Source organism: Mobula birostris, chromosome 9 (genome assembly GCF_030028105.1).
Source record: "Mobula birostris isolate sMobBir1 chromosome 9, sMobBir1.hap1, whole genome shotgun sequence".
Taxonomy (NCBI): domain Eukaryota; kingdom Metazoa; phylum Chordata; class Chondrichthyes; order Myliobatiformes; family Myliobatidae; genus Mobula; species Mobula birostris.
The window spans coordinates 111,164,726-111,182,395 of record NC_092378.1 but is presented as its reverse complement, the minus strand read 5'-3'; the positions used below and the strand labels follow the sequence as shown (position 1 = coordinate 111,182,395).

Sequence of the window (17,670 nt, the reverse complement as noted above, 5' to 3'; positions counted from 1 at the left end):
TGTAGTTTTGATGGACTCCAAATCAAGGACTCTTTAGGGGGCTTCTGCTGTTGCTTGCATGGTGGGGAGGGGGGACGAGGTTGATGCTTTTGATACTGCTTGTGCAAAGGGACGGGGAAGGAGACTTCAGGGCTATGATGTTTCTATCATTCATTTTAAGGGACTCTTGTTTCTTGGATGTCTGTGGAGAGTATGCATTTCAGGTTGTATACTGTATACATTTCCTGATATTAACCTTTGAATATGCCGTTCAATCCTTTGACCCTGGACTATCACTGTTTCATAACCTCTACGGCGTGCAACTTCAATCACCCGAACCTGACCAGTTTTGTTCAAACTCAGTTTTGAAATGAACAATTGTGCTAAATTAATTTGGATGGATTTGAGATAGGTGATGGCAAAGTAGAGATGGGTGTCATCAACTCAAGTTGGATTAGACTAGAGCCAGAGGTCATAAGTTTAGGGTGAAAGCTGAAATATTTATGGAGGAATCTGAGAGAAAATTATTTCACTGAGGGTGGTGCAAGTGTGAATCAAACTGCCAACAGAGGTGGTAGATGTGGGTTCAATTGTGATACTTAAGGGAAGTTTCATTAAGTACGTGGATGAGAGAAGTATGGAGGGCTATGGCCCAGGTGGAAATAGATGGGACTAGGCAGAAGACGAGGTTGGCATGGACTAGATGGGCCAAAGTGCATGTTTCTGTGTTGTAGTGCTCTAGTTCTCTATGATTCTCTGACTAATGTCTGGAGATGCTGGCACAGGCAAATCACAATGAGGAGATAAAGAAGTAAAAAGGGCCAAAGGAAGGTTCTAAGGCAACGTAAGCAAAGTGAAGGGAGCCCTTTGGCCATGACTTAATAGGCAAAGCAGAAACAAAAAAAGAACAATGACAATTCCGACTAAAATTGGAGTGGTTAACATGTGAATGATGCGCATTTGGGAGTGAGAGCTTAGATTGGGAGAAGTTCTTCATATTGATTGTGTCTTGCTACTTAATAGCTGTCAGGGCTGGTTCAGTTTGGCAGTGCAGTGTTACTTTGTATCCAGAGCTTTGGTCATATGATACAGGATTCAGTTCAGTTCAAGAGCATATCCTGACCAGCTTCTCTTCAATCCATTACTACAACAGGAACATTCTGATATGTACTTTACACAAGCTTCTCATTAAGATGTATATATTAACATTAGTATCCACATTCATTACTCCATCTCCCGTTTTCAGGCAAGCTGAGAAATAGAGATGAACAACTTTTCTGAGGATGAACATCAGATTTTTATCATACACTTAATAATGCCCAAATGCTTTTACATTCCACCATATGTATGTGGGTCTATTGTACAAAGCACACAATGTTTTTTCCATGTAGATGGTTCTTTTAAAACTGTTTTTTGATTCTATAATTGTTCATCCCTATGACCTTTAATCCCATTGTTCTGTAAGCAGCGCCATAATTACACAATAGTATGTATGTAATTGGCCTCCAGGTTAATAGCTTCAGACGGAGTTTAAAGCATTTTTCTTAATTATTCATTTTTCAATAAACTACTTGTTATTTTTCTGTGATTTGCATGGAATTTGTGTAAACATCTAAGCTCTAAATTTAGAAAGATCTGTTTTCAGTTCTCAAAAATACCTGGTACGATTTGGATAAGAAGTTGAAATTTTGGAGTTGACCAAGCTACCTAATTTTGCACGTAACAGGGACTAACCTGCCCTCAGGAGATGAATCAATAGGTAAGAGACCTACGATGGCTGAATGGCAGAATTTGGATAAGATTTTTATTTTGATCTTCATTCTGCGTGTGTTTCCTTTGTTCTGGGAATCCAGCAAATAAAAGAAGGCAAAAAGGGGCATTTACAGCAATGCTCAAGGGCCAGGAAGAATGAGAATGTTCCACACTCTGACTGGCCATACTTAATTTTACCAGCTCCAGTGCTGTATTCTCTCTCAATCTCAGTTTTTCTAACCTAGCTGCGTATGTCCCTGCTCCTTCACCCACTGGAACCCTCCAGTTACAATCTCTCTCTCTCTCTCTGTTATGGAATTTTCTCTGCACCATACTGAGGTAGCTAAGCAGCTCAACCATAACATCATCTCCTCTGGAGATCCCTTTCCCCCTCCTAATACATTGTCTGTCATCCTGCTACACCTTTGTGCAAAGGGCTTTCTTGTCAAACAGCTCACCAGTCTGAAAAGCTTGAGCACGTGGATATTAAGAAAGAGGATATGCTGGAGCTTTTGGAAAGTATCAAGTTGGATAAGTCACCGGGACCAGACAAGATGTACCCTAGGCTACTGTGGGAAGCGAGGGAGGAGATTGCTGAGCCTCTGACAATGATCTTTGCTGTATCAATGAGAATGGGAGAGGTTCCAGAGGATTGGAGGGTTGTGGATGTTGTTCTATTATTCAAGAAAGGGAGTAGAGATAGCCCAGGAAATTATACACCAGTGAGTCTTACTTCAGTGGTTGATAAGTTGATGGAGAAGATCCTGAGAAGCAGGATTTGTGAACATTTGGAGAGGCATAATGTGATTAGGAATAGTCAGCATGGCTTTGTCAAGGGCAGATCGTGCCTTATGAGCCTGATTGAATTTTTTGAGGATGTGACTAAACACATTGATGAAGATAGAGCAGTAGATGTAGTGTATATGGATTTCAGCAAGGCATTTGATAAGGTACCCCATGCAAGGCTTATTGAAAAAGTAAGGAGGCATGGGATCCAAGGGACATTGCTTTGTGGATCCAGAACTGGCTTGCCCACAGAAGGCAAAGAGTGGTTGTATACAGGTCATATTCTGCATGGAGGGTGGTCACCAGTGGTGTGCCTCAGGGGTCTGCTCTGGGACCCTTACTCTTCATGATTTTTATAAATGACCTGGATGAGGAAGTGGAGGGATTGGTTAGTAAATTTGCTGATGACACAAAGGTTGGAGGTGTTGCGAACAGTGTGGAGGGCTATCAGAGGTTACAGTGGGACATTGATAGGATGCAAAACTGGGCTGAGAAGTGGCAGATGGAGTTCAACCCAGATAATTGTGAGATGGTTCATTTTGGTAGGTCAAATATGATGGCAGAATATAGTATTAATGGTAAGACTCTTGGTAGTGTGGAGGATCAGAGGGATCTTGGGGTCCAAGTCCATAGGACACTCAAAGCTGCTGTGCAGGTTAATTCTGTGGTTAAGAAAGCGTATGGTTCATTAGCCTTCACCAATCATGGGATTGAGTTTAGGAGACGAGAAATAATGTTGCAGCTATATAGGACCCTGGTCAGACCCCACTTGGTGGTCAGTTCTGGTTGCCTCCCTACAGGAAGGATGTGGAAACTATAGAAAAGGTGCAGAGGAGATTTACAACAATGTTGCCTGGATTGGGGAGTATGTCATATGAGAATAGGTTGAGTGAACTCAGCCTTTTCTCCTTGGAGCGGCGGAGGATGAGAGGTGACCTGATAGAGGTGTATAAGATGATAAGAGGCATTGATCCTGTGGATAGTTCAGGCTTTTTCCCAGGGCTGAAATGGCTAGCATGAGAGGACACAGTTTTAAGGTGCCTGGAAGTAGGTACAGAGGAGATGTCAGGGGTAAGTTTTTTATGCAGAGAGTGGTGAGTGCGTGGAATGGGCTGCCAGTGACGGTGGTGGAGGCAGATGCGATGGGGTCTGTTAAAAGATTCCTGGACAGGTACATCGAGCTCAGAAAAATAGAGGGTTATGGGTAACCCTGGGTAATTTCTAAGGTAAGGACATATTCGGCACAGCTTTGTGGGCCGAAGGGCCTGTATTGTGCTGTAGGTTTTCTATGTTTCTATCATCTGGCTGCAAATTTGCAGGAAGAGCATCCTGCAGCTAATGAGACTAGTCTTCCACCAAGACCCACTAGGTCTACTGGAAGATGATCCTATAAGTGCCAGGAAGAGGTTGCAGCACAGCCCTCTGTGCAGTTGAATGTCAGCACAGCGCACAGTTACACAAATTTTCCAGCTCAACCTTGGAAACTTGCCCGTAGGACCAGCTCTAGTTTAATGTATTGAAATAAGTGGGAGAACCAACAGCAGGAAAAATGTAAGCAGAGCTTTTTATGTCTGTTTCATTAAATTATTGTTAACATTTTTAGTGATTTTCATATGAGTGAATTTTGTTTTTTAGTCTATTTTTAAACTAATCGGCAATGCTTTAAAATTTTAGTTTTTTTGATAGAATTCAATCAGCATTGAAAGTTAATGAATTTCAAAGAGATGCTGATGAAAAGTAATCACCTGAATTAACTCAACTTTATTCCCCGTCGTTGTAAATCATGGAAACTAGCCTCCCCTCCACTTCTTGCTGCCTCAGTGAAGCATCCAACAGAATTGAAGACCCCATCCAGCCCAGACATTCGCTGTTCTCTCCCTTTCCATTGGTAGAAGATACAATTGCCTGAAAGCACGTACCACTGGGGTCAAAAATATCTTCTATCCCACTGTTATAAGACTATTGAATGGTCTTTTAATACAATAAGATGGACACTTGACCTTGTAATAACTTGGCTTATTATTGACTATCTGAACTGCTTTCTCTAGAACTGTAACACTTCATTCTGCATTTTGTTAGACTACCTTAATTCACTGATGTGATGTATGATTTGTATGGAATGGCATAAAAGCAAAGATTTTCACTGTACCTCAGTACATGTGACAATAATTAAACCAATTTACCAAATGCTGCCTTACTTGTTTGATATCTACAACATTTTCTGTTTTATTTCCAGTTTCCCTGGTTTGCAGACATTAGTTTCTAGATTCATCAACAATGACAGCTTTGACAACCGGTGAGCATGGCACCAGCCCTCACCATGTCAAAGTGTTCTGCCCACTAGCACTGGGAGAGGCAACAAACCCAGCAATGGAAAGCTAGACCCAGAAACAAGAAGGAAGAGGGTAGAAGGCCAGTGATCTGTAGGCAGCATTTGACCTGCTCAGGGCATCTGCACTGCCGATGCCTCCAACAATCTGCAATACTCCTCTTAAACATCAAGGCTATAAATGTAGGTACGGCTTTTACTGCCTGCATTTACAGTATCATAAGATTTACTTTCAGCCGTGCCAAGATACTGAGCCATTCCAATTTCTAGTTGTTTTTATCAAATTATTCAATGAGTTAAGGATTTCCTCCCAATTAACCAGCATAGTAAACTCTAAGTGAGGCAGTAATTTAAGCTAATGCACATAATGGTGTTCATAATTAGCTATAGTGCCAGCAGATAGAATCCTCAGGAATCCAGTCTCTGATTATTTATATTAATTAGAAAATATGGAAAATTGCCCAGTCTATCCAGTTAACAAAAGGGCGGTCTGGATCCAATTCAACAGTTCATTTTCCTTCATTGATGCTGTTGAATTCCTCCAGCACTTTGTGTGTTGCTCTACTTTCCATCATCTATGGTCTCCTGTGACTCTAAGGATACATACTACGTGGCGACATCACCTTAGAGTTATAGAGTAATACAACGCTAATAGGGGTACTTTGGCCTAAAGGGAGAGCATGCTAACTATAGTGTCCATCTAGTCCCAATTTCCTGTGTTTGGCTAATATCCCTCTAAACCCTGCCCCTGCATGTACCTATCCAAGTGTTTCTTAATGATACTATTGTACTTGCCTCAACCACTTCCTCTGGCAGTATATTCCATTTACTCACCATACTCTGCATGAAAAAATTGCTCCTCCAGTCTCTTACAAATATTTCCTCTCTCACCCTAAAAATATGCTCCTAGTTTTGAACCCTCTACCTTTGGAAAAGACTGTTATCATCCACCTTATCTATACACTTTGTGATTTTATAACACTCTGTAAGGTCACCACTTATTCTCTTACACTGCAAGGAATAAAAACCTAGCCAAGCCAACTTCTTTCTCTAATTTATACCTTCTAGTCCTGGAGATTCCACTTAAATCTTTTCTGCTTCCTTTCCAGTTTAACCGTATATTTTTTATATCAAGGTGACCAAAACTGTACTTGGTAATTCAACTGTGGCCTCAACTTTTGCAATTGCAACATAATGTCCCAATTCCTATACACAGCGCCCTGATAAATGAAGGTAATTGATCTAACATCTTTTACATGACCCTGTTTACCTGTGATGTTGCCTTCAGTGAACCATGCACTTTCACTTCTATGTCCCTCTGTTCCATTAAACTCTCTAGTACCCTACCATTCATAGTTTAAGTCCAACGCTAGTTGGACATTCCAAAATGCATCATTTCACATTTATCTGTATCGAAATCTATTTGGTTCCTCTCCAAACTATGTACCCCCTGCCCTGAAAACACATCTCCACCACTTTCATCACTTCTGGCCATACATGCTGGAAATCCCTCACCAGCAACACTCTGTGATCACCTTCACACAAAAAATCGCAGCAATTCCAGGCAATTGCTCCACATCATCTTCTCAAGGACAATTAGGCACAAACAATAAATGTTGATCTTAATACTAACTCTTCCAACAGATGCTAATTGATCTGTGGAGTGTTCTTGTCATTCTCTATATTTATTTCAGATTGCAGGATTTTTTTATGTTTCCATTCATCAGCTCTGTGATAATTTACACATTTTCTTATATTAATTTACACATTTTCTTATGACTTGGAATGGTAAATCTGATTGGACAAGGATTGCTACCTACGAAGATAAAAATAAAAACTGGAAACATTAACTATTAAAGGAAAAACACAAATGCTCATGGACAAATACCTTGAAAAACAATTAAAGACACCAATCTCAGTGTTACTGAGTCTATGGGGCAAATTTTTTGCCCTTTGTTTACATGTGTTCCATGCTATGGGAATGGGAATATTTAAAAAAAAAACTAGGCAAGTTTCTACAGTGGTGTGGTAAAGGAAAACCAGTAAACTGAATCAGTGCCAGCAATTCATGAAATGTCCAATTCCCAAATGATTATGGAAAATATACACATTTTATAACAATTATTGCTCCCAGATAATAATTAAAACTAAATAAACACTATCACCAGAACTTGAAAACTTAATGAGGGACATAATAGGAGAACTATAAATATAGTGTCCCATTCTCATATGTACACTACATTCTCAAACATTGATCATATGTGTTCACCCACTCTAATTTTATCACAATAGCTTTTTCTTATTTGAAACAGCTCCAAAAATAATCCAGAGCAAATAACTTTGTTTTGTACACTTCTCTCCGCAATTTAGCTCAGATTACATGTTCAATAGTAAATCATGGGTAAATTTATTTTGCAGAACAAAATATGGCTGTTGAGTCACATTATAGCTTGACATCTGAAAGTGCATTGGAACAGAGAAAATAATTACAACTAAGTAGTATTTAAGAGAAAGAACAGACAGGCAGCATTCCAGTTCTGTGATCCTTTTACAATCTGAACAAAATAGATTGACATTTAAGATTTGTTTTCCTAATAAGTTTTTGTTCTAATTGTATCTTTGATTATGATATACAAGTCATTCAGCATAAAAGGGCATAATGGTCTTGTACAAATCACATAGCCCATTACTCCAGCTTACGTTACCTGGCAGGCCGTTCCCACCATCACACTCAAGTCATCAATCACTCTTGTTTCTCCCATATTTCGAGTCCAGGCATTAGTTGCCTTCTATGGTTCATACCATTTATTAACTTAATCTTCAGCTCTTGTTTTTTTTTCTATTGTTCCTGCATTACTCCTTCAGGCTACTGACTTGAACTACTTAGCATCAAGAAATATTAAAACACATTTATTTATGATGTGCTGGCAGAATCTATAGATCCCAATCCTTCCAGGAGCATGATTTTTGAGTTTCCAAACAAGCAGAGAGGGTGTGGACAATGGGCTAAGCTGGAATCTGCTAATAAACTCATAGGGCTTGTATTTTTTTTTCAAATTGATTTCTCACTTGGAGGTAGATAGATCAGTCTCTGTGGTATAAATGGGGAACATTGCAGTAAAGGTCACATGCTAGTAGGATGCAGATGGCCTGCTGCTGGAGTAGAGAAATGAGAGGATGGATGAATGCCATGTGGTTGAGAAAAATGGTGGGCAGATTATTAGGGTGTTGTTGAGCTATACGACAAGGGATCAAGATCTCCTGGAGTTTTTCTAATGATGCGGGGGATTGGATAGTGTCGAGTAATCAACAGGATATGTTCTAACTGCAGGAGACACTCTGCATAGAGGAAGGCCTGATCACTGGGCAGTGAGACTGATCACATGATGAGGGAGTATATCTTAGGGGAGATTCAAATCCAGAAGGAGAGATAGGTTGCCAATAGTTCGAGTCTGATCCCAGGATGGAAAACTAGCTATCTTGGAAATGCTAGGAGGAAACACTGCTGCTTGTTTTCAGCCACAGGCAACAAGCAATGCTTGAAAACAAAGCTCATTTCCTTTACCCAAAGACCTTATCTCCCTTCTGCTGTTTTGTTTCCCAAAGCCCAGGTAACCTGTCTAACTATCCTTAAACCCAGAAGAGATGCTGACCATTTCTGATGATCTACAGTTCTTAACCCTCTGAGATCTTCATGATGCTTCAATCCCTGATGATAATCATTGCTCATCCAGTGATCCCAGCTTCAGCTGCCTGGGCCAATGCTCTTCCTAAATCCATCTCTCTCTTTTCCCTTTTAAACCCAAGATTTTCATTGTCAGTTTCAATATCTTGAAATGTAGAATTATAATCATGGCTTGAAATATTTTGCTATGTTAAGGATACTTCATTTCTGCAAAGATGCCCTCCCTTTCTTTGGATGTGTTAAATGCTGGAATTTAAAAGTTCAAGTACACTCTGACTTCATAATCAATTTCACAGGGATGGGCCAGAATCTGCAACCCTGTACTCCTTCCGTTAAACTTATATAAAAGAAGCATATCTTGGCAATGCAGCTTGTGATTTGCCATTGATTAAATTTAAATTTTGGATTGTTAGTGGCAGCTTGACTACAATTTTGAATTGCTCTTGTCTAAAGCCCTTGTTAAATCATTTTTAGCATTATATTGCTGATTCCTTGAACACAAAACCAAATGAAAGCTAGTTTTGTGCTGATATAAGATTAACATTTCAGAATATGCCCCGATATTTCTCACAACTTGGTCTTCTTTTCCCGCAAAAGAAATTGGGCCACAGTGCAAATCGGCTCTGATATGCCGCCTTCTTCAAACATTTTGACAATCGTACATCACAGTCACAAGTTATCTTCTGACAATTGTTATACAGTCTTCCTGGAGTCAAAAAAAAAGTTAAAAGATGAATACTTGAATGCTAGATAATTTATGTTCTAAACTTCGTTGATGATAGTCTCAGCAAACTTTGTATTCAAATCTCACTCAAAGGTTTGAGTGCACGACTCAGACCAGTTCATTAGTGCAGTAAATATGGAGTGCTGCAATGTCAAAGATGTGATAATTATCTGTTGAGGTATTAAACACAATTGCCTCCTGTTGGTTGGGTAGGTGTAAGCAATCTCACAGAACTGATGTGATCACTGTGGTTATTCTGATTACCAAGCCAACAATCATAGCTCAGCCAATATTTTGGGATGTTCTGGATAAGGGTAATATGCTCCGAAATGCAACTTGTTTTGCTTCTTCATTTGATTCAACAACTTATCTATGAATTTGCCTTGGCTGTGGGTGGAAGATAAATTAATTCTAGCATGAATGTTTAAGACTTATATGTCTATAAGATGAACCCATTGTAATTTGTGATTCATGCTGTTTTCTGCATAGCAGATTACACTTGTGATTATTTCCAGTTCATTTCACGATCAACAGGAAGTTTGCTCGGGTACTGTCAGGGATAATTCACCTTGGTGTGCTTGATCTACACCCAATATTTGATACACATTTAATGCCATCACCCGGCATGTGATAGTGCTTTCATGTTTACCTGCAGAGGTTGTCCATTAATGGTGCAGCCTATCACATGGGCTTTGCATTCATAGCAAATGCAAAGTATCTTGGATCCCAGGACAAGACACTGCAACTACTGTTTCCTTAGAGAGTTGTTATCTTGCACCAAAGAAGCCCATAAATCCATAGATGGTGCCAGGAATTACAGAGGGGGGTGTCATGTTTCTCTCACCTCTCCTTTGTGCTCTATACTGTGGCTGCCATGGATAGGGTTTATTAAGAGCCACCTTGTTTCTTATTACTCAGCATGTCAAAAATGCAGTGGTTGAAAACTCCGCAGTCACTTGCTGTCAGGAAATGTGCCAGTAAAATGCTTGTGCACGATTCAAGGTTTAAATCACCTTAATGGAAGTTAACCAGGTCTTTCACCAGTTTTTGGCTTCCTTTCAGGTCACCCATCTGGTCATGGGTACTTCACACAATACCTGTTTACACAAAAAATTGGGTGTTCTGCAAGTTTTAGGCACCATTTTTCTTAAAGTAGAAGAAACTCTCTTACTGTGTTAGACTGCACCTTTGGAAATGGTAAATGCAATGCACCTCGGTGCATAATTCAGTAATTAGATATTTGATACCATTTATTTACTTTGACAAGCACTATCTTACAAATGAGATCAAATATAATTAAAATTATTATGAGTTATCATTTTTAAAATGATCTGATTGGTGTATTTCGCAAGCTCGGTTCAAGATTAACTTCAACAATTTATATTAAGAGATCTTATAAAATCTAACATGAAACAAAGGATTTGGGAATTAGATTGGTTGAAAGAGACATCAATATATTGCTGTTCACTCAGTAGTTAGGGGAAATGGATGTTGAAAAAAGTTAAAATACAAGTAATAAGACTCATATGTAAATGGCTGATTAAGCGGTGCTGTGTTTCAGTCTGATGCTTTCAAGGTAGAAGTTATTAAAATGGTGCCTCCATAATTGTTCTGCAGAGAGACAAAAGGAAGCAACAGGGTTTCATTTCCAGCAATCTCATTAAAAAGAAGCTTACTTTGAAGAATGGAGCATTAACTTCCAGTGGAAAGATTGGTTCTATACTTGCTTGCCCAGCACTCAGTCTGAGCTGTAATAATTCAAACATTCCAAGTGGGATCTCGCTTTCTGGCAAGAAAGCAAAATAATGGAGAGACTCAGCTGGGTAATCTGATCTCAAGCACTCAATATCTCTGCCTGGAAAATAACTACTTAATTTCTATAGGACATTTTTATTTTATGACCCCCACTTTAAACTTTATCCATATCAGTTAATCTGCAGAACAAACATGGGTGTACAAGACATAACTTTTATTTTCTTACATACTTAGAGATCAGCATGTGTTCTTGATTACAGGTCAAAGAATTTAATGGTTACTAAAATTAATATTAAATCCATATTTCTTTGTTCTTTCAAATCTTGTACAAGAAATAAAAGCGAGTTTAGAATATTTCACTAATAGATGTGAATGTAATGGACCTCTGTAAACTGGCTTGTAGAATAAACATTAAATACAAAACCAAAAATAATTCTGGAGTATTTTGGGTCAGTGAATATATCTTTTAATATTAATTTAACTGTTTGGTGCTGTAGCTTCTACAAACCAGTTCCTTTTATACCATTAGTACTTTATGTTCAATAACAAGAAGTTTAGAAGAAATAAATTAATGAAGCATGTATGTTCTTAAGAATGCTTGCAATTTAAGATTTTAAAATAATTATTTTACGGTTAAATTGCCTGCAAATTCAGCTAGTAGGAAGTGTGCAAAAAATATCATTTTTGAAAATATTGCATTGTTCAAACAATTGGGAATTCTCAGCAATAACTTCCAAGTGTTATGCTCATTAGAGGACACCACCCCAGTATGAATATGTTTATGCTGCTTTCTTTTGGGTACTGAATGCCCTGTTCAATACTCATCATGTTCTCCACAATAAACTTAATGAGCCAAAACAATTCTCAGTGTTTTATCTTGATGTTCTAACTGTGCCTCTGTGCAGCGCAGCCACTAATAGCATCCAAATTATAAGATCAGTCGCAAGAACTAAGAAAGGAGTTGAATACCACTGGATATTAGATTCCAAGTGTTTTTATCATCCCTCCCCTTCAAACACATTGGCCCACTCTCATTAATAATAAAGCCCATCCATTTTGTGTCTTGTCAACTCTGATCCAATGCTAAATATTTTAAAATCTGCAGAGATTCCCAATTCCCAAATAGTTGCATCCATTTCTAAAATATTAATTATAATTCAGATTATGACACCCTTCCTTCACCATTACATCTGTACACATGGGGGATGAGAGAGGAAACGAACTGTAAGCACTGTGGTCAAAAGGGGACACTGGCTCATATACCGTCTGAGTGTAAAACAGCTCTAACTCAAGGATAGTATAGGTGGCGCCGTGATAAGGTGCTCCTGGCTTTTGCTGACACACTAGAGCGGGAGAGATGCAAGAAGAGGACGGCTAGCACAAATTTGAGGAAGGCCATCACCTTCATCAAAGAGGGGGCCAGGCCTTTCGTAACCAAACAACCAAAGCCCAATCTGCTGCTAACGGCCAGGTCCTGAGAAATGAGGGTCGATGTGGGAAGGAGGTTGCAGATCCCGGATGTGATGCACACAACCCCATGCCCGGAAATTGTGCTGTGGTCAACCGAAGACAAGAAAATAATTCTGATTGAGATGACTGTGCTGTAGGAGGAGGGATGGGAAGAGGCCCATGAGAGAAAGGCCTTGAAGTACCAGCCCTTAGTGCAGGAGTGTAAAGACAAGGGATGGCAGGCATGGTTGTTCCCTGTGGAGATCGGCTGCAGAGGTTTCCCAGCCAAATCAGCATGGCGGTTGTTGTCAGATCTGGGCCTGGATGAAAGGAGCAAAAAACAAGCAGCTCGTAGGATGGGAGAAGAGGCAGAACGAGCCTCTTGTTGGATTTGGAGTAGGCAAGAGGAGGGGAGCTGGAAGCCAGGAGCAGATGGGCAGTGATTTGGCCACCACTGCTGGCCCACCAACTGGAGAGTGTCGCGGTTAAGGGTCAAAACACTCTGTGAAGGTTGGGAACCACCTGATGACATCTGCTTCTGGCTGAAGGCTACGGTAACCTTATAAGGTAACTGGAGAATGTGCCCTAACAGGTGTATGTAACAAGTAAAATCTGCAGAGAATTTTCAATTCCCGAATAGTTGCATCTATTTCTAAAATATTAGTTATAATTCAGATTTAAAAAGAATAATTTTAATTACCAAATAGAAGACCTGCAAATGCTGCCAAAGCTTGCTGCACAGGACAAGTATACTGAAGTACAGAATGGTACAGAAGCCATTGTGACTTTAGTCACCAGAAAATCAGAGAAAAAATAAGCTGAACTGGTCAGACACCAACTGCAAGAGGATCTCAAACTTGTCATTGGGTTTGGAGGTTCGCGTGCGTCAAAGACCCGAAGAGCTATTTTCACTTTATGCTTTTGATCTTGGTAGGGTCACCCATGCCAAAAAGGTCCAAGGGTAGAGGTCAGACTAAAAGTGATCCATCGGATCTCCAGGTTCAGGGTTTCAGCTCAGGGCTAACAATCCTGACTGGTAAAATAAAACTGTTACAGAATCAGCAATGAGGAATCCTTCTACATCTGAGTGAGACGGTATTCCTGAGTCTCCACCCAGGACTTGTGTGACTGACAGTAGTGAAAACCAAGAGGAAGCTACTGAAATGATGAAGGAAGCCCTGAGCACCTCCAGAGATGGAGGACCTTCATTGCTACCCAGAACGCCAGCGGCATAACAGGCAGTAAGGTAAGGTCATGCACCAGCATTCAGGATGTCAAAATGTTTCTGTTCTCAGAGTGAAATATTCATTAGCACATTTTGCTTATTAATACTGAAATATGGAACACATTTTAACTCTGTCTTATTTATTATACTAAATGAATACACTGTATGCGTCTTGTTTGTTGATAATCAAGTTTTTTTCTAATCACTATTTTTTTTACTCCTATTGGTATGATTTCTTCCAGTTTCTTCCAATGTGACCATTGGGGAACACTGGTCCCTTCTTACTTGAACAACCTAGTGAATCAATGATCAGAAGTAGCTCAGCTGAATATGACATTTCTTGAACGAAACGGGCTAGGTGTGTAATGTGCCCACAGCTGTTTTCAGCAGATACATGTTACCTTCTCTGTCTTGGGCTTCTCCTGACTATTCATCAGCTGTTTTGGTACAGGTCAATGGAGGCTCCCAAAAATATTGCCCACACCAACTATTGAATAATGGGTTCACTAGAAAGCCAAAATTTCCACACGTGTCTGGACTGGCTTTGCTTAGTTCTTAACTTCCAGGTGCACTGCATACTTCAAGCCTCACCCGTCCTTGCCTCCTGATGATGTTTTCTGGAGATGTTAAGAACCACTTCTTTCTGAAATACTCACCACATCCAGGTGTCCCATTTTGGCAATGCCAGTCATAATGATCAAACTTGGGCTGACAACCAGCCTGTTCTACTCTCTCATAACAGCAGTCATGAGCAAAGCAGCACCTTAAAAGAAAAGAAGGAATAAATGAGTGAGTGAGAAAGTAAGTAATTTTCTGGGCACTCAGTTAACATGGGGGTGGGGGGAGGTGGCAAAGTGCATTATTAGAGACACTCTAAATTATTTCTTTCCGCAAATGCTAGTATCTGCCCATGGAAGCAAATGAGAAGTGACGTTTTGTTCCTCAACACTTTCATTCCCCTCTGAGTGAAATTAGATTAGTACCTTAAAATCCATATTCATCTGTGTGAACCCCAGTGCAAGAGTACCAGTATTGACAAATACTGATCTCAGTCAACGTCCTCACACAAGCATTAAGCAGAAGAACTCTCAGACAAAGCAAATAATAAAATGTGGGGTATTTCATATTTACTTGCAGACATCTTTGCCTTCAATGTCTCAGCATAGATTTTGACAAATATGGAAAAGACTGAAGATCAAAACTTCAAACTGATACAAAACTCCTTGTCTATCTGGCAGCAGTGATCCTGGCTTTTCTGCATGTCTCTGAAGCATGGACCATCTAAAACCACAAAAAAAAATACTACTACTGTTTTTGAAAAATCTTCTCAATTCATTGGAAGGACAAATGAATCAACATTATTGTCCTCTCCCCGACCCAGTATCACTCCCTGTTGAGCAGACCACGCCATTCACTTGCCTGAAGTCAGAGTCGCATAATAGGGACTTTATTTCCTATTATGAAATGGGAAAATATTATCAGATGGACAGAGGAAAAGATTAAAGGATCTACCCAAAGTTTCCTTGAAGATGCCCAATTGTTTCCTCTAATATGACTTTCAAATTAGAGAGGGATTTGAGATTCTATTGAGAACCTGGAGTTGTTCCAGTAGATCACATAGAAGCCCTGCATTAGTGACAGAAGTAGTGAAGACCTTTAGAAACCATGCCATTCAACACAACAATTTCACCACCACCAACGTTCTAAGGGCCATCGTTGACCACAGACTCAATTTGACCAACTTTAAATGTTGTGGCTTTAGGAAGAGGTTGGAAGAGTTGTATTTAGCAGCAGATCTCGGCTTCCTAGAAACATTCTACTATCTACAAGGTACAAGTCAGGAGTGTGATGCAATACTCCCTGCAACTCCAATAATTTTCCAACACAGTTGTCATTACACATTGTTTGATTGGCCATCCATTCACCACATAAAAAAAATGACTCCCACAACTACGGTGCTCCATTTCTGCATCTATCAGATGCACTGCAGCAGTTTGCCAACGCTTCTTTGAGGGCATATCCCAACCCAGTACATTTTGCTTTTTCAAAGAACAAAGCTAGCAAATGCATGGGAATACCATCACATTCTTATTCACAGCCAATTAGTGATTTTTAAAGGCTGTTTACCTTAAGTGAAGAAACCAGAAATTGGAACGGTCACTTAAAACTGAAGTGAGATGTTTCATCACTGAGGGCTACGCTGAATTCTCCACATGGGATCGTATGGATTCTCATTGTCTGAGTTATTCAAAATTAATACATAGAGTTCTGGTACAAAGTAAATTAAGGCGCAGGAAAGTTGAGCTGTCTGAAAGTTTCATTTTATTGATTGTCATATAGCATTATGGAGCAGGATAGCCTACTACTGTTCCTATTTCATATATTCATATGTTCTCTATGAATCAGTAATGAAGTGTTTTAAGTTGCTGGGTCATGAGGAAATTCTGAAGTTCAGTGTTTACTTTAAACATTAATTTGATGTTATTTTTAAGCTGAAAATCATACTATATCAGAAGAAGACAGGGTTGAAATTCCAGCTGAATTTCAACGAAGTGTCAAGATTAACTTAAATGAATTAGTTTTGCCAGCAGTAACTGTCTCAATACAAATTTTTCTGGTAACAAGTAAAATATTATTTTTGAAAGAAATTATGTATTTTCACTTTTATTGCTGGGAGAAAAAAAAAGGTCACCTTGGACCATTTTTGGAACAGCTGATCCCTGAGGAATGGGAGGGAATAGGGTAACAGTGCTGATGATTTTAAGAACACACATAAAATTGTTTAGTTATTATACCCTGCTTTCAACCTCCTTTTGAACATTTCTTTCTGGATTAAAAGTTAGGATGGGGAAAGTTGCCACATTGCTGAAAGTTCAGAGAATGGCGTAAAAATTTACAGATACAGTGGGTCTTTTAAGCGATTCTTGGATAGGTATATGGAACTTAGAAAAATAGAGGGTTAAGGGTATCCCTAGGTAATTTCTAAAGTAAGTACATATTTGGCATAGCATTGTGGGCCGAAGGACCTGTACTGTGCTGTAGGTTTTCTATGTTTCTATGTTTCTAAAATTGATTTCAGGCACTTCTGATGCATAATAATGCATGCAGTATATAGTGTGAACATTAAAACATTCAAATATCTGAAACTTCGGAAATCCTCACGATAAGTAATCAGTACTATTAAGAGCATTGCAACACAACCTGTGTGCTTCATAGGTGGCAGGTTCTTTGCCATTTTTACAATGACCAAATAGAAAGGTATTTCTCCTTACTGCCACAAAGATGAGAGTAAATCATGAGAGACAGGTGTAGAAAATGGAGGTAGGGAGGAGTAAACTGGACATAAGAGAAGGAAGGAGGGGGCAGTACAACGATCGCCCAGGGAGACTGTCCTTGATGTGGAATAGACCTGATGGTACCCTATGTCCAAGGGTGAGCACAGCCCCCACCATCCATGGTGGATGTGGAAATTACAAATTAAGAAGTTTATGAAATACAATTATTGGTTCACAGAAGCCTCGAATTTCACAAAGGCTTGCCAGTATCGATTTTTATTTCTCATAAAAGTCTGCCACACGGCTTTAGGAACCCAGATTTGATCCAGACCCACACGGAGTTTAGATGCTCTCTCCATGACTACATGGGTTTTCTCCAGGTGCTTTGGTTTTCTCCCGAGCTCTTGCTGGTAAGTTAACAGACCATTATAAATTATCTCTCAGTGTAGGGTAATAGTAAAAGAGTATCAAGGGATGATGATGGGGAAGTGTGAGAGAGAATGTTGAAGAGGTACAGGGAAGTAAAGGTGTGAGGAGGCAGTACACCATTAGAATAACATTTGACATAATCTTAAATGCTCAGGCTGATCCCTGGTATTCTGGCCCAGTCTAGTCCATTGTTCCTTGGCTGTTCTTTGCTGCAATGCAGGTTGCTACTGCCTAGCCCCAGGTCGATTTCTGGAGAGCAGGTCAGGCTGGTCCATTTTGTCT

General features: G+C 39.7%; 1 protein-coding gene across 1 annotated transcript in view; it reads right to left on the bottom strand.

Annotated features, from left to right (window-relative positions):
- Positions 1–7,247: 7,247 nt before the first annotated feature.
- pla2g10 (phospholipase A2 group X) overlaps positions 7,248–17,670 on the bottom strand; it is a 39,105-nt gene continuing 28,682 nt past the window's right edge. The window contains exons 4-5 of the mRNA XM_072268612.1: positions 14,341–14,447; positions 7,248–9,237 (exon numbers count right to left, since the gene is read on the bottom strand). Of these exons, the coding sequence (XP_072124713.1) occupies positions 9,077–9,237; positions 14,341–14,447 (268 nt within the window). The 3' untranslated portion in view covers positions 7,248–9,076. The remainder of the gene's footprint in view (positions 9,238–14,340; positions 14,448–17,670) is intronic.